This window comes from Oncorhynchus mykiss, unplaced genomic scaffold (assembly GCF_013265735.2).
Source record: "Oncorhynchus mykiss isolate Arlee unplaced genomic scaffold, USDA_OmykA_1.1 un_scaffold_87, whole genome shotgun sequence".
Lineage (NCBI taxonomy): Eukaryota > Metazoa > Chordata > Actinopteri > Salmoniformes > Salmonidae > Oncorhynchus > Oncorhynchus mykiss.
In genome coordinates, this window is record NW_023493659.1 from 1,139,333 (window position 1) to 1,156,832 (window position 17,500).

The 17,500-nt window shown below is 47.4% G+C and overlaps 1 protein-coding gene across 6 annotated transcripts in view; it reads left to right on the top strand.

Annotated features, from left to right (window-relative positions):
- Positions 1-17,500, top strand: part of LOC110515175 (glutamate receptor 2-like) — a 64,004-nt gene that overhangs the window by 17,515 nt on the left and 28,989 nt on the right. For all 6 annotated transcript variants that reach the window (XR_005041630.1, XM_036971958.1, XM_036971959.1 and 3 more), the window contains exons 3-11: positions 570-809; positions 3,823-4,019; positions 7,520-7,573; positions 10,349-10,507; positions 11,337-11,504; positions 11,676-11,780; positions 13,942-14,049; positions 15,616-15,822; positions 16,084-16,451. Coding sequence is in view for 5 of the 6 variants with exons in the window: in XM_036971958.1 (XP_036827853.1) it covers positions 570-809; positions 3,823-4,019; positions 7,520-7,573; positions 10,349-10,507; positions 11,337-11,504; positions 11,676-11,780; positions 13,942-14,049; positions 15,616-15,822; positions 16,084-16,451 (1,606 nt within the window). In the remaining variant the exon portion in view is untranslated. The remainder of the gene's footprint in view (positions 1-569; positions 810-3,822; positions 4,020-7,519; positions 7,574-10,348; positions 10,508-11,336; positions 11,505-11,675; positions 11,781-13,941; positions 14,050-15,615; positions 15,823-16,083; positions 16,452-17,500) is intronic.

The following is a 17,500-nucleotide window of genomic DNA, read 5'->3' on the forward strand; positions in this document are numbered from 1 at the left end:
ATAGGGTTAGCATGGTGCTAGTGATAGGGTTAGCATGGTGCTAGTGATAGGTTTAGCATGGTGCTAGTGATAGGTTTAGCATGGTGCTAGTGATAGGGTTAGCATGGTGCTAGTGATAGGGTTAGCATGGTGCTAGTGATAGGGTTAGCATGGTGCTAGTGATAGGTTTAGCATGGTGCTAGTGATAGGGTTAGCATGGTGCTAGTGATAGGGTTAGCATGGTGCTAGTGATAGGGTTAGCATGGTGCTAGTGATGGGGTTAGCATGGTGCTAGTGATAGGGTTAGCATGGTGCTAGTGATAGGGTTAGCATGGTGCTAGTGATAGGGTTAGCATGGTGCTAATGATAGGTTTAGCATGGTGCTAGTGGTAGGGTTAGCATGGTGCTAGTGATAGGTTTAGCATGGTGCTAGTGATAATGTTAGCATGGTGCTAGTGGTAGGGTTAGCATGCAGCTAGTGATGGGATTAGCATAGTTCTAACCAACCCTCTCTCTCTCCCTCTCCCTCCCCTCCCCATCTCTCTCTCTCTCTCTTCCCCCTCCCCCCCCTCCCCTCTCTCTCTCTGCAGTTTGTTCCCAGTTCTCTAGGGGTGTCTATGCCATCTTTGGTTTCTATGACAAGAAGAGTGTGAACACCATCACATCTTTCTGTGAGACCCTCCACGTGTCCTTCATCACACCGTCCTTCCCTGCTGATGGACTCAATCAGTTTGTCCTTCAGATGAGACCCGACATCAAGGGACCTCTGGTCAGCTTAGTGGAGTATTACAAGTGGGACAAGTTCGCCTACCTCTATGACAGTGACAGGGGTGAGTCTGCTACCTATACATCTATTCATACAGGGCATTCAGAAAGTATTCAGACCCTTTGACTTTTTACACATTTTGTTATGTCACAGGCTTATTATAAAATGTACTAAATAGTTTTTTCCCCCCATCAAACTATACACAAAACCCCATAATGACAAAGCAAAAACAGGTTTTTAGAAACGTTTCCAAATGTATTACAAATACAAACTGAAATATCAGATGTACATAACTATTCAGACCGTTTATTCAGTATTTTGTTACTATTCAGACCGTTTACTCAGTACTTTGTTACTATTCAGACCGTTTACTCAGTACTTTGTTACTATTCAGACCGGTTACTCAGTACTTTGTTACTATTCAGACCGTTTACTCAGTACTTTGTTACTATTCAGACCGTTTACTCAGTACTTTGTTACTATTCAGACCGTTTACTCAGTACTTTGTTACTATTCAGACCGTTTACTCAGTACTTTGTTACTATTCAGACCGTTTACTCAGTACTTTGTTACTATTCAGACCGTTTACTCAGTACTTTGTTACTATTCAGACCGTTTACTCAGTACTTTGTTACTATTCAGACCGTTTACTCAGTACTTTGTTGAAGAACCTTTGGCAGCCTCGAGTCTCCTTGGGTATGATGCTATATAAGCTTGGCACACCTGTATTTGGGGAGTTACTTCCATTCTTCTCTGCAGATCCTCTCAAGCTCTGTCAGGTTGGATGGGGAGTGTCGCTGCACAGCTATTTTCAGGTCTCTCCAGAGATGTTAGATCGAGTTCTGGGCTCTGGCTGGGCCACTCAAGGACATTCAGAGACTTGTCCCGAAGCCACTCTTGCGTTGTCTTGGCTGTGTGCTTAGGGTTGTTGTCCTGTTGGAAGTTGAACCATCACCCTAGTCTGAGGTCCTGAGCACTCTGGAGCAGGTTTTCATCAAGGATCTCTCTGTACTTGGCTCTGTTCATCTTTCCCTCGATCCTAACTAGTCTCCCAGTCCCTGCCACTGAAAAACATCCCCACAGCAGGATGCTGCCACTGAAAAACATCCCCACAGCAGGATGCTGCCACTGTAGGGATGGTGCGAGGTTTTCTCCAGACGTGACGCTTGGCATTCAGGCCAAAGAGTTCAATCTTGGTTTCATCAGACAAGAGAATCTTGTTTCTCACGGTCTGAGAGTCCTTTATCTGACACAACGGTAGTGGGTAGTAGTAGGGAGCCAGTTCAGGTCTGAGAGTCCTTTATCTGACACAACGGTAGTGGGTAGTAGTATAGAGCCAGTTCAGGACACAACACAACGGTAGTGGGTAGTAGTAGGGAGCCAGTTCAGGACACAACGGTAGTGGATAGTAGTATAGAGCCAGTTCAGGACACAACGGTAGTGGGTAGTAGTAGGGAGCCAGTTCAGGACACAACGGTAGTGGGTAGTAGTAGGGAGCCAGTTCAGGACACAACGATAGTGGGTAGTAGTAGGGAGCCAGTTCAGGACACAACGGTAGTGGGTAGTAGTATAGAGCCAGTTCAGGACACAACGGTAGTGGGTAGTTGTATAGAGCCAGTTCAGGCGGCAAGGGACTTGAACCAATAACCTCTAACCTCTGGGCTGTGTGTGTGTAGTTCTGTCTAACCCCTAACCCCAGTTACCTTTCTATCCTACCATAACCACAGTTACCTTTCAATCCTACCATGACCCCAGTTACCTTTCAATCCTACCATAACCCCAGTTACCTTTCAATCATTACCATAACCCCAGTTACCTTTCTATCCTACCATATCCCCAGTTACCTTTCTATCCTACCATAACCCCAGTTACCTTTTAATCATTACCATAACCCCAGTTACCTTTCTATCCTACCATATCCCCAGTTACCTTTCTATCCTACCATAACCCCAGTTACCTTTCAAACCTACCATGACCCTAACCCATAACCCCAGTTACCTTTATATCCTACCATATCCCCAGTTACCTTTATATCCTACCATATCCCCAGTTACCTTTATATCCTACCATAACCCTAACCCCAGTTACCTTTCTATCCTACCATGACCCTAGCCCCTAACCCCAGTTACCTTTTTCTATCCTACCATAACCCTAACCCCAGTTACCTTTCTATCCTACCATGACCCTAGCCCCTAACCCCAGTTACCTTTATATCCTACCATAACCCTAACCCCAGTTACCTTTCTATCCTACCATGACCCTAACCCCTAACTCCAGTTACCTTTTATCCTACCATGACCCTAACCTCTAGCCCCAGTTACCTTTCTATCCTACCATGACCCTAACCCCAGTTACCTTTCTATCCTACCATGACCCTAACCCCAGTTACCTTTCTATCCTACCATGACCCTAGCCCCTAACCCCAGTTACCTTTCTATCCTACCATGACCCTAGCCCCTAACCCCAGTTACCTTTCTATCCTACCATGACCCTAACCCCAGTTACCTTTCTATCCTACCATGACCCTAGCCCCTAACCCCAGTTACCTTTATATCCTACCATGACCCTAACCCCAGTTACCTTTCTATCCTACCATGACCCTAACCCCAGTTACCTTTCTATCCTACCATGACCCTAACCCCAGTTACATTTCTATCCTACCATGACCCTAACCCCAGTTACCTTTCTAACCTACCATGACCCTAACCCCTAACCCCAGTTACCTGTATATCCTACCATGACCCTAGCCCCTAACCCCAGTTACCTGTATATCCTACCATGACCCTAACCCCAGTTACCTTTCTAACCTACCATGACCCTAGCCCCTAACCCCAGTTACCTTTATATCCTACCATGACCCTAACCCCAGTTACCTTTCTATCTTACCATGACCCTAACCCCAGTTACCTTTCTAACCTACCATGACCCCAGTTACCTTTCTATCCTACCATGACCCTAACCCCAGTTACCTTTCTATCCTACCATGACCCTAACTCCAGTTACCTTTCCATCCTACCATGACCCTAGCCCCAGTTACCTTTCTAACCTGCTGTGTGTCTATATATGTGTATGTGTAGGTCTGTCCACCCTGCAAGTGATCCTGGATACAGCAGCAGAGAGGAAGTGGATTGTAACAGCCATCAACGTAGGCAACCTGAAGGATGAGAGGAAGGACGAGGCGTATCGCTCCATGTTCCAAGACCTGGAGATACGAAAGGAGAGGAGAGTCATTCTGGACTGTGAACAAGACAAGGTTAAAGACATCATGGACCAGGTTGGTCTGTCTGTCTGTCTGTCTGTCTGTCTGTCTGTCTGTCTGTCTGTCTGTGTCTAGATTGTGAACAAGACAAGGTTAAAAGTCTAACAGGCTGACTACACCTCTCGCGTCGGGGGGTGAAGTGACTATGCATAGATAATATACAGCGAGTAGCAGCAGTGTACAAAACAAAGGGCAGGGGGGGTCAATGTAATAGTCTGGTGGTTATTTGATTAATTGTTCAGCAGGCTTATGGCTTGTGGGTAGAAACTGTTAAGGAGCCTTTTGGTCCTAGACTTGGCGCTCCGGTACCGCTTGCCATGCGGTAGCAGAGAAAACAGTCTAGGACTGTTGACTGGAGTCTCTGACAATTTTATGGGCTTTCCTCTGACACCGCCTATTATATAGCTCCTGGATTGCAGGAAGCTTGGCCCCAGTGATGTACTGGGCTGTACGCACTACCCTCTGTAGCGCCTTACGGTCAGATGCCGAGCAGTTTCCATACCAGGCGGTGATGCAACCGGTCAGGGTGCTCTCGATGGTGCAGCTGTAGAACCTTTTGAGGATCTGGATCATGCCAAATCTTTTCAGTCTCCTGGGAGAGATGTTTTGTTGTGCCCTCTTCATGACTGTTTTGGTGTGTTTGGACCATGATAGTTCGTTGGTGATGTGGACACCAAGGAACTTGAAACTCTCAACCCGCTCCACTTCAGCCCCGTTGATGTTAATGGGGGCCTGTTCGGCCTGTCTTTTCCTGTAGTCCACGATCAGCTCCTTTGTCTTGCTCACATTGAGGGAAAGGTTGTTGTCCTGGCACCACACTGCCAGATCTCTGATCTCCTCCCTATAGGCTATGTCATCGTTGTCGGTGATCAGGCACCAAGGAACTTGAAACTCTCAACCCGCTCCACTTCAGCCCCGTTGATGTTAATGGGGGCCTGTTCGGCCTGCCTTTTCCTGTAGTAGGCCAAAAAGGCCAAAAAGATCATCAAGGTCAACAACCACCCGATCCACTGCCTGTTCCTGCGGCTATGGAACCCTGACCTGTTCACCGGACGTGCTACCTGTCCCAGACCTGCTGTTTTCAACTCTCTAGAGACAGCAGGAGCGGTAGAGATACTCTGAATGATCGGCTATGAAAAGCCAACTGATATTTACTCCTGAGGTGATGACTTGCTGCACCCTCGACAACTACTGTGATTATTATTATTTGACCATGCTGGTTATTTATGAACATTTGAACATCTTGGCCATGTTCTGTTATCATCTGCACCCGGCACAGCCAGAAGAGGACTGGCCACCCCTCATAGCCTGGTTCCTCTCTAGGTTTCTTCCTAGGTTCTGGCCTTTCTAGGGAGTTTTTCCTAGCCTCCGTGCTTCTACACCTGCATTGCTTGCTGTTGGGGTTTTAGCCTGGGTTTCTGTACAGCACTTTGTGACATCGGCTGATGTAAGAAGGGCTTTATAAATACATTTGATTGATTGACTACCTGTTCACCCATCCAGAAGACGAGGTCAGTACAGGTGCATCAAAGCTGGGACAGAGAGATTGAAAAACAGTTTCTATCTCAAGGCCATCAGATTATTAAACAGTCACCACTAGCATAGAGAGTCGGCTGCCTACCGACAGACAAGATATCATTGGACACTTTAATAAATGGAACACTTGTCACTATAATAAGGCCACTTTAATAATGTTTACATATCTTGTATTACTTATCTCATATGTATATTCTGTATCCTTCACTATCTATTCTTTATTCGTCAGTTGATTAGCCACTTCCTGTTCACCCCACCACCATCCAGGAGGTGAGGTCAGTATAGGTGCATCAAATCTGGGACTGAGGGACTGAAAAACAGCTTCTATCTCAAGGCCATCAGACTGCTAAACAGCCATCACTAACTCAGAAAGGCTGCTGCCTACATTGAGGCCCAATCACTGGCCAATCAAGGGTTAATTCCACACGGTCAAGGTTAGACTTGCACAGATCGGGAGGACCTCAGGAACGTTCCTGTGGTTGAATTGTGCCACTGTCACCCAAAAGCACCTCAAATTTAGGTCAGGCTTCATTTTGGGCCTTGTGCTAAGACTTTTCTGGATGTCAATATCTTACCCCAAAAACGTCAGAGACAGCTGCTCTTCGCGTATGTGGCTCTTTATATGCCCCCCAACTATAATCTGGAAATATATTACATTCAGACTACACATTGATACATAACATTACCTAGATGGAATTTGCAAGTCTTCCAAAAAGGCAAAAAAAACAGATAAAAATCAGATTTTCTAATATGTACCGGTTCATGAGGGTTGCCTAATCACACATGAAATCTTTGAAAGATGTGCCCTTTTTAACTCTTCGAAACAGCCCCTATGGCTGTCACAGGAAGCTGAAAGTAAACGCATATCCTCATTGGCCTTTTGCAGAATCCTGAGTTTCAAGTCTTTACGTTAAGAACTGACTGATTTACAGAGGGTTGAATGCAGGGTTTTTCACTAACTGTAGGCTGTGATATCCAAACCACTTTTAGGGTGAATTTAAACAATGCCACTTTAATCATGTTTGCATATCTTACATTACTCATATCATATGTTTAGTGGGGAGAACAAGTATTTGATACACTGCCGATTTGCAGGTTTTCCTACTTACAAAGCATGTCTTTGGGTCTATAATTTTCATCATGGGTACACTTCAACTGTGAGAGACGGAATCTAAAACAAAAATCCAGAAAATCACATTGTATGATTTTTAAGTAATTAATTTGCGTTTTATTGCATGACATAAGTATATGATCACCTACCAACCAGTAAGAATTCCAGCTCTCACAGACCTGTTAGTTTTTCTTTAAGAAGCCCTCCTGTTCTCCACTCATTACCTGTATTAACTGCACCTGTTTGAACTGATGTCCTATATTGGGTTCTATTGGGATCCATTGGGTTCTATTGGGATCCATTGGGTTCTATAGGGATCCATTGGGTTCTACAGGGATCCATTGGGTTCTATAGGGATCCATTGGGTTCTATTGTTCTATTGGGATCCATTGGGTTCTATTGAGATCCATTGAGTTCTATTGGGATCCATTGGGTTCTATTGGGATCCATTGGGTTCTATTGGGATCCATTGGGTTCTATTGGGATCCACTGGGTTCTATTGGGATCCATTCAATTATATTGGGATCAATTTAGTTCTCTTGGGATCCATTGAGTTCTATTGAATATTGTCTGTTGACTGTATTAGGTACAGTATAAGGTAAGGGTATTTGTGACATTGTTTTACGATAGAGTATATGGATTGATATTCCTGAATAATCGTTTCTGAAATGGTAAATGTGTGCTTTAATCCATTTCATAGGTAATGTACAAAACGTCTGTGTTTATCCTTTCCTAATATGGTATTGTTTTATATAATATTGTTTTATATAAATTGTTTTATAAGATATTGTTTTATATAATATTGTTTTATATAATATTGTTTTATATAATATTGTTTTACATTATATTGTTTTTTGTGTTCCTGCAGGTCATCACCATTGGCCGACATGTTAAAGGATACCATTACATCATCGCTAACCTGGTATGATACCTGCTACCTCTCATATTTCATATAACTTGTACTGACATCACACATAGCCTGGTCCTAACCTGGTATGATACCTGCTACCTCTCATATTTCATATAACTTGTACTGACATCACACATAGCCTGGTCCTAACCTGGTATGATACCTGCTACCTCTCATATTTCATATAACTTGTACTGACATCACACATAGCCTGGTCCTAACATGGTATGATCCCTGGTACTAACCTGGTATGATACCTGCTACCTCTCATATTTCATATAACTTGTACTGACATCACACATAGCCTGGTCCTAACCTGGTATGATCCCTGGTACTAACCTGGTATGATCCCTGGTACTAACCTGGTATGATCCCTGGTACTAACCTGGTATGATACCTGGTACTAACCTGGTATGATCCCTGATACTAACCTGGTATGATCCCTGGTACTAACCTGGTTTGATCCCTGGTACTAACCTGGTATGATCCCTGGTACTAACCTGGTATGACCCCTGGTACTAACCTGGTTTGATCCCTGGTACTAACCTGGTATGATCCCTGGTACCAACATGGTATGATCCCTGGTACTAACCTGGTATGATACCTGGTACTAACCTGGTATGATCCCTGGTACTAACCTGCTATGACCCCTGGTACTAACCTGGTTTGATCCCTGGTACTAACCTGGTATGATCCCTGGTACTAACCTGGTATGATCCCTGGTACTAACCTGGTATGATCTCTGGTACTAACCTGGTATGATCCCTGGTACTAACCTGGTATGATCCCTGGTAATAACCTGGTATGATACCTAGTACTAACCTGGTATGATCCCTGGTACTAACCTGGTATGATCCCTGGTACTACCCTGGTATGATCCCTGCTACTAACCTGGTATGATACCTGGTACTAGCCTGGTATGATCCCTGGTACTAACCTGGTATGATCCCTGGTACCTCTCATATTACTACATAACTGGTAATGACATCACATATAGCCTGGTACTAACCTGGTATGATCCCTGGTACTAACCTGGTGTGATCCCTGGTACTAACCTGGTATGATCCCTGGTACCAACCTGGTATGATCCCTGGTACTAACCTGGTATGATACCTGGTACTAACCTGATATGATCCCTGGTACTAACCTGGTATGACCCCTGGTACTAACCTGGTTTGATCCCTGGTAATAACCTGGTATGATCCCTGGTACTAACCTGGTATGACCCCTGGTACTAACCTGGTTTGATCCCTGGTACTAACCTGGTATGATCCCTGGTACTAACCTGGTATGATCCCTGGTACTAACCTGGTATGATCTCTGGTACTAACCTGGTATGATCCCTGGTAATAACCTGGTATGATCCCTGGTAATAACCTGGTATGATACCTAGTACTAACCTGGTATGATCCCTGGTACTAACCTGGTATGATCCCTGGTACTACCCTGGTATGATCCCTGCTACTAACCTGGTATGATACCTGGTACTAACCTGGTATGATCCTTGTACTAACCCGGTATGATCCCTGGTACCTCTCATATTACTACATAACTGGTAATGACATCACATATAGCCTGGTACTCACCTGGTGTGATCCCTGGTACTAACCTGGTATGATCCCTGGTACCAACCTGGTATGATCCCTGGTACTAACCTGGTATGATCCCTGGTACTAACCTGGTATTATCCCTGGTACTAACCTGGTATGATCTCTGGTACTAACCTGGTTTATCCCTGGTACTAACCTGGTATGATCCCTGGTACTAACCTGGTATGACCCCTGGTACTAACCTGGTTTGATCCCTGCTACTAACCTGGTATGATCCCTGGTACTAACCTGGTATTATCCCTGGTACTAACCTGGTATGATCTCTGGTACTAACCTGGTATGATCCCTGGTACTAACCTGGTATGATCCCTGGTACTACCCTGGTATGATCCCTGGTACTACCCTGGTATGATCCCTGGTACTAACCTGGTATGATCCCTGGTACTAACCTGGTATGACCCCTGGTATTAACCTGGTTTGATCCCTGGTACTAACCTGGTATGATCCCTGGTACTAACCTGGTATGATCTCTGGTACTAACCTGGTATGATCCCTGGTACTAACCTGGTATGATCCCTGGTACTAACCTGGTATGATACCTGGTACTAACCTGGTATGATCCCTGGTACCAACATGGTTTGATCCCTGGTACTAACCTGGTATGATCCCTGGTACTAACCTGGTATGATCCCTGGTACTAACCTGGTATGATCTCTGGTACTAACCTGGTATGATCCCTGGTACTAACCTGGTATGATCCCTGGTACTAACCTGGTATGATACCTGGTACTAACCTGGTATGATCCCTGGTACCAACATGGTTTGATCCCTGGTACTAACCTGGTATGATCCCTGGTACTAACCTGGTATGATCCCTGGTACTAACCTGGTATGATCTCTGGTACTAACCTGGTATGATCCCTGGTACTAACCTGGTATTATCCCTGGTACTAACCTGGTATGATACCTAGTACTAACCTGGTATGATCCCTGGTACTAACCTGGTATGATCCCTGGTACTACTCTGGTATGATCCCTGGTACTAACCTGGTATGATACCTGGTACTAACCTGGTATGATCCCTGGTACTAACCTGGTATGATCCCTGGTACTAACCTGGTATGATCCCTGGTACCTCTCATAACTGGTAATATGACATCACATATAGCTTGGTACTAACTCAGTGTCTGTGTGTGTGTGTGTGTGTGTGTGTGTGTGTGTGTGTGTGTGTGTCCAGGGCTTCGTTGATGGTGACCTGTCTAAGATCCAGTATGGGGGAGCCAATGTGTCGGGTTTCCAGATTGTTGACTTTGAGGAGCCACTCGTCTCCAAGTTCGACCAGAGATGGGAAGCACTGGAGGAGAAAGAGTACCCTGGTGCTGACAGCAGGATCAGGGTAGTACCCCTAACCTCTAACCCCTAACCCCTACCCTACCCTAACCCTGGTGCTGACAGCAGGATCAGGGTAGTAGCCCTAACCCCTAACCCCTACCCTACCCTAACCCTGGTGCTGACAGCAGGATCAGGGTAGTACCCCTAACCCCTAACCTCTAACCCCTAATCTCTACCCTAACCCTGGTGCTGACAGCAGGATCAGGGTAGTACCACCTCTAATCTCTAACCCTTGACCCCTACCCTAACCCTTGACCCCGACCCTAACCCTGGAGCTGACAGCAGGATCAGAGTACCACCTCTAATATCTAACCCTAACCCATGACCCCTACCCTAACCCTTGACCCCTACCCTAACCCTGGAGCTGACAGCAGGATCAGGGTAGTACCACCTCTAATCTCATACCCTTGACCCCTACCCTAACCCTAACCCCTAACCCCTACCCTAACCCTGGTGCTGACTGAAGGATCAGGCTACGACCTCTAACTAAATTGCAGATACTGAAGTGAGGATTCGTTCAATCAGTCACTTGCATGAACACAGAAATGGGTTATTAGAACAGCATATCAGCACATCTCTCAATAACTCTCCATTTCTCTCTCCCTCTATCTCTCTCTCTCTCTCTCTCCCTCTCTCCACATCTGTCAATATATCGTCATCTCTCGATCTCTTTCTCTCTCCCTCTATCCCTCTATCTCTCTCTGTCTCTCCACATCTCTCAATATCTCTTCATCTCTCCATCTCTCTCTCTCTCTCTCTCTCTCTCTCTCTCTCTATCTCTGAATATCTCTCCATTTCTCTCTCCCGCTATCCCTCTATCTCTCTCTCTCCAGTACACATCAGCTCTGACTTATGATGCGGTCCAGGTTATGACTGAAGCGTTCCGGACACTCACCAAGCAGCGGATCGATTTCAGTCGTCGTGGAAATAACGGGGACTGTCTGGCCAATCCAGCAGTGCCCTGGTCTCAGGGGATGGAGATAGAACGCGCTCTCAAACAGGTTACCATAGAAACAGATTTTAGCGTGTTTTTAGGGTCTTCAATGATCTTGTGTGTTGTGTAGTTTTATATGGATGGGGTAAAATACTGGTTATTTGTGGTGTGTGTGTGTGTGTGTGTGTGTGTGTGTGTGTGTGTGTGTGTGTGTGTGTGTGTGTGTGTGTGTGTGTAGGTGCGTGTGGATGGGCTGACAGGTAATATCCAGTTTGACCAGTATGGTAAAAGAGTCAACTACTCCGTCAACGTGATGGAACTGAAGAACACTGGACCAGTTAAGGTACAGCCAATCAGCATTTACCAGCACACTTACTTCCTTACAATCAGCCAATTAACATTCACCAGCCTATTCACTTCCTTACAATCAGTCAATCAGCATTGTCCGGACCTCTGGCAGTCTCTATGGGGGTGCCACAGGGTTCAATTCTCAGGCCAACTCTCTTCTCTGTATACATCAATGATGTCGCTCTTGCTGCTGGTGATTCTCTGATCCACCTCTACGCAGACGACACCATTCTGTATACTTCTGGCCCTTCTTTGGACACTGTGTTAACTAACCTCCAGACAAGCTTCAATGCCATACAACTCTCCTTCCGTGGCCTCCAACTGCTTTTAAATGCTAGTAAAACTAAATGCATGCTATTCAACCGATTGTTGCCCGAACCCGCCTGCCCGACTAGCATCACTACTCTGGACGGTTCTGACTTAGAATATGTGGACAACTACAAATACCTAGGTGTCTGGTTAGACTGTAAACTCTCCTTCCAGATTCACATTAAGCATCTCCATTCCAAAATTAAATCTAGAATTGGCTTCCTATTCCGCAACAAAGCATCATTCACTCATGCTGCCAAAAATTCCCTCGTAAAACTGACTATCCTACCGATCCTTGACTTCTGCGATGTAATTTATAAAATAGCCTCCAACACTCTACTCAGCAAGTTGGATGCAGTCTATCACAGTGCCATCTGTTTTGTCACCGAAGCCCCATATACCACCCACCACTGCGACCTGTATGCTCAACTATAAGTCTTTGCTAGGTAAAGCTCCGCCTTATCTCAGCTCACTGGTCACAATAACAACATCCACCCGTAGCACGCACTCCAGCAGGTATATCTCACTGGTCATCCCCCAAAGCCAAAACCTACTTTGGCCGCCTTTCCTTCCAGTTCTCTGCTGCCAATGACTGGAACGAATTGCAAAAATGAATTTAAACCAAGAGAAAGTCCTGTTGTAGCGTACCTCTGAATTCCAGAAAAAACTGCTGTATCTAAAGCCTCCTGGAGGTCAACCCGAGTCGGTATCTAAAGCCTCCTGGAGGTCAACCCGAGTCGGTATCTAAAGCCTCCTGGAGGTCAACCCGAGTCGGTATCTAAAGCCTCCTGGAGGTCAACCCGAGTCGCTATCTAAAGCCTCCTGGAGGTCAACCCGAGTCGGTATCTAAAGCCTCCTGGAGGTCAACCCGAGTCGGTATCTAAAGCCTCCTGGAGGTCAACCCGAGTCGCTATCTAAAGCCTCCTGGAAGTCAACAAGAGTCGGTATCTAAAGCCTCTTGGAAGTCAACCCGAGTCGGTATCTAAAGCCTCCTGGATGTCAACCCGAGTCGGTATCTAAAGCCTCTTGGAAGTCAACCCGAGTCGGTATCTAAAGCCTCTTGGAAGTCAACCCGAGTCGGTATCTAAAGCCTCTTGGAAGTCAACCCGAGTCGGTATCTAAAGCCTCCTGGATGTCAACCCGAGTCGGTATCTAAAGCCTCCTGGAAGTCAACCCGAGTCGGTATCTAAAGCCTCTTGGAAGTCAACCCGAGTCGGTATCTAAAGCCTCCTGGAAGTCAACCCGAGTCGGTATCTAAAGCCTCCTGGAAGTCAACCCGAGTCGGTATCTAAAGCCTCTTGGAAGTCAACCCGAGTCGGTATCTAAAGCCTCCTGGAAGTCAACCCGAGTCGGTATCTAAAGCCTCCTGGAAGTCAACCCGAGTCGGTATCTAAAGCCTCCTGGAGGTCAACCCGAGTCGCTATCTAAAGCCTCCTGGAAGTCAACCCGAGTCGGTATCTAAAGCCTCTTGGAAGTCAACCCGAGTCGGTATCTAAAGCCTCCTGGAAGTCAACCCGAGTCCGTATCTAAAGCCTCCTGGAAGTCAACCCGAGTCGGTATCTAAAGCCTCTTGGAAGTCAACCCGAGTCGCTATCTAAAGCCTCCTGGAAGTCAACCCGAGTCGGTATCTAATATGTGTGCAACAAACCTAGAAGAGATAAACGTGAAAGCATCCAGCGGAGATCAGCTTCTCATTAGCTAGCTAACGTTAGCTATATTATAGTTATAAAGCATTATGATTACTGTTTTGAAATAACATATATTTCTTTGATTGTACATATGTCTTAGCAAGCAAGCTCTTTATCAGCAAACTAAGCTTTTTTTAGTCATAATATGTGTGTTTTCAGATTGGCTACTGGAATGAAGTGGACAAGATGGTGGTGACTAAACTAGACATCTTCCCCAACGACACTAATGGGATGGAGAACAAGACTGTTATCGTCACAACTATCCTGGTAACAACGTGGTGAAGGGTGGTGGGTGGTGAAGGGTGGTGGGTGGTGAAGGGTGAAGGGTGGTGGGTGGTGAAGGATGGTGGGTGGTGAAGGGTGAAGGGTGGTGGGTGGTGATGGGTGGTGGGTGGTGAAGGATGGTGGGTGGTGGGTGGTGGTGGTTGGTGATGGGTGGTGGCTGGTGAAGGGTGGTGAAGGATGGTGGGTGGTGGGTGAAGGGTGGTGGCTGGTGGGTGGTGAAGGGTGGTGGGTGGTGAATGGGTGGTAGGTGGTGAAGGGTGGTGGCTGGTGGGTGGTGAAGGGTGGTGGGTGGTGAGGGTGGTGGGTGGTGAGGGTGGTAAAGGGTGGTGGCTGGTGGGTGGTGAAGGGTGGTGAAGGGTGGTGAAGGGTGGTGAAGGATGGTAGGTGGTGGGTGAAGGGTGGTGGCTGGTGGGTGGTGAAGGGTGGTAGGTGGTGAAGGGTGGTGGCTGGTGAAGGGTGGTGGCTGGTGAGTGGGTGGTGGGTGGTGGGTGGTGAAGGGTGGTGGGTGGTGAAGGGTGGTGGCTGGTGGGTGGTGAAGGGTGGTAGGTGGTGAAGGGTGGTGGCTGGTGAAGGGTGGTGGGTGGTGAATGGGTGGTAGGTGGTGAAGGGTGGTGGGTGGTGGGTGGTGAATGGGTGGTAGGTGGTGAAGGGTGGTGGGTGGTGGGTGAAGGGTGGTGGGTGGTGGGTGAAGGGTGGTGAAGGGTGGTGGGTGGTGAAGGGTGGTGGGTGGTGAAGGGTGGTGGGTGGTGTAGGGTGGTGGGTGGTGAAGGGTGGTGGGTGGTGGGTGGTGTAGGGTGGTGGGTGGTGGGTGGTGAAGGGTGGTGGGTGGTGAAGGGTGGTGGGTGGTGTAGGGTGGTGGGTGGTGGGTGGTGTAGGGTGGTGGGTGGTGAAGGGTGGTGGGTGGTGTAGGGTGGTGGGTGGTGAAGGGTGGTGGGTGGTGTAGGGTGGTGGGTGGTGGGTGGTGAAGGGTGGTGGGTGGTGAAGGGTGGTGGGTGGTGGGTGGTGTAGGGTGGTGGGTGGTGTAGGGTGGTGGGTGGTGGGTGGTGTAGGGTGGTGGGTGGTGAAGGGTGGTGGGTGGTGTAGGGTGGTGGGTGGTGAAGGGTGGTGGGTGGTGGGTGGTGTAGGGTGGTGGGTGGTGTAGGGTGGTGGCTGGTGGGTGGTGTAGGGTGGTGGGTGATGAAGGGTGGTGGGTGGTGGGTGGTGAAGGGTGGTGGGTGGTGGGTGGTGAAGGGTGGTGGCTGGTGGGTGGTGGGTGGTGAAGGGTGGTGGGTGGTGTAGGGTGGTGGGTGGTGGGTGGTGTAGGGTGGTGGGTGGTGGGTGGTGGGTGATGAAGGGTGGTGGGTGGTGTAGGGTGGTGGGTGGTGGGTGGTGGGTGGTGGGTGATGAAGGGTGGTGGGTGGTGGGTTGTTGTTCAAATGACAAAAAATATGGTCATCTTTAAAGACATCCTGGTAAAAGTGTGTGTGTGTGTGTGTGTGTGTGTGTGTGTGTGTGTGTGTGTGTGTGTGTGTGTGTGTGTGTGTGTGTGTGTGTGTGTGTGTTTTGCAGGAAGCCCCATACGTGATGCTAAAGAAGAATGCTGAGTTGTTCCTAGACAACGACCGTTACGAAGGCTACTGCGTCGACCTGGCAGCAGAGATCGCTAAGCACTGTGGGATACGCTACCAGCTAAGGATTGTGGGAGATGGAAAGTACGGAGCTCGAGACGCTGAAACCAAGATCTGGAACGGGATGGTTGGAGAGCTGGTGTACGGGGTAAGAACCCTGACCTCTGACCTTTGATCTCTGTTGTTATTATGAAATTAGAACCTGAGGAGACAAGAACTAAGTGTAACTCTCTGCCTCCCCTCTCCCCCTCCTTCCCTCTCCTCATCCCCTCTCCTCCCCTCTCCCCTCTCCCCCTCTCCTCCTCCTCCTCCTCCTTCTCCCCTCTCCTCCTTCTCCCCCTCCTCCCCTCTCCTCCTCCTCCCCTCTCCCCCTCCCCCTCCTCCCCTCTCCTCCCCCCCCCACCTGTAGAAAGCAGACATAGCCGTAGCCCCTCTCACTATCACCCTGGTCCGAGAGGAGGTGATCGACTTCTCCAAGCCATTCATGTCTCTGGGCATCTCCATCATGATCAAGAAGCCCCAGAAGTCTAAACCAGGGGTTTTCTCCTTCCTGGACCCGCTGGCCTATGAGATCTGGATGTGTATAGTGTTTGCCTACATCGGTGTGAGCGTGGTGCTGTTCCTGGTGAGCCGGTTCAGCCCGTATGAATGGCACATGGAGGAGTATGAGGATGGCCAGCTGCCCACCAGCGAGTCCTCTAATGAGTTTGGGATCTTTAACTCTCTGTGGTTCTCTCTAGGAGCCTTTATGCAGCAAGGCTGTGATATCTCCCCAAGGTTGGTGTACTGTTGCTAGGTAACGTGGCTCGCTGTGTTGGCAGCCCCCCTTCCTCCTGGAGCTGGTGTTTATATGCTGACCTCACTTCCTGCTGCTTACGCTAACCCTGACCTCTGACCTCTAGCCGCTAGCTTTAACCCCGACCTCTGGCTTCTAGCTCTAATGCGAACTGATTCTAGCTGCTAGCTCTAATCCTCACTGAATCTAGCTACTAGTTATAATGCTAACTAATTATAGCCATTAGCCCTAAACCTAACTGATTCTAGCTGCTAGCCGTAATGCTAACCGATTCTAGCTGCTACCCCTAATGCTAACTGATTCCACCCATTAGCTCTAGTGCTCACTGATTCTAGCCTCTAGCTCTAATGCTAACTGATTCTAGCTGCTACCCCGAATGCTAACTGATTATAGCCATTAGCTCTAATGCTCACTGATTCTAGCCTCTAGCTCAAATGCTAACTGATTCTAGCTGCTACCCCTAATGCTAACTGATTCTAGCTGCTACCCATAATGCTAACGAATTATAGCCATTAGCTCTAATGCTAACTGTTTCTAGCTACTACACCTAATGCTAACTGATTCTAGCTGCTACCCCTAATACTAACTAATTATAGCCATTAGCTCTAATGCTCACTGATTCTAGCTGCTAGCCCTAATGCTAACTGATTCTAGCTGCTACCCCTAATGCTAACTGATTCTAGCCATTAGCTCTAATGCTCACTGATTCTAGCCTCTAGCTCTAATGCTAACTGATTCTAGCTGCTACCCCGAATGCTAACTAATTATAGCCATTAGCTCTAATACTCACTGATTCTAGCCTCTAGCTCTAATGCTAACTGATTCTAGCTGCTACACCTAATGTTAACTGATTCTAGCTGCTACCCCTAATGCTAACTAATTATAGCCATTAGCTCTAATGCTAACTGTTTCTAGCCTCTACCTCTAATGCTAATGGAATCTAGCTACTACACCTAATGCTAACTGATTCTAGCCATTAGCGCTAATGCTCACTGATTCTAGCCTCTAGCTCTAATGCTAACTGATTCTA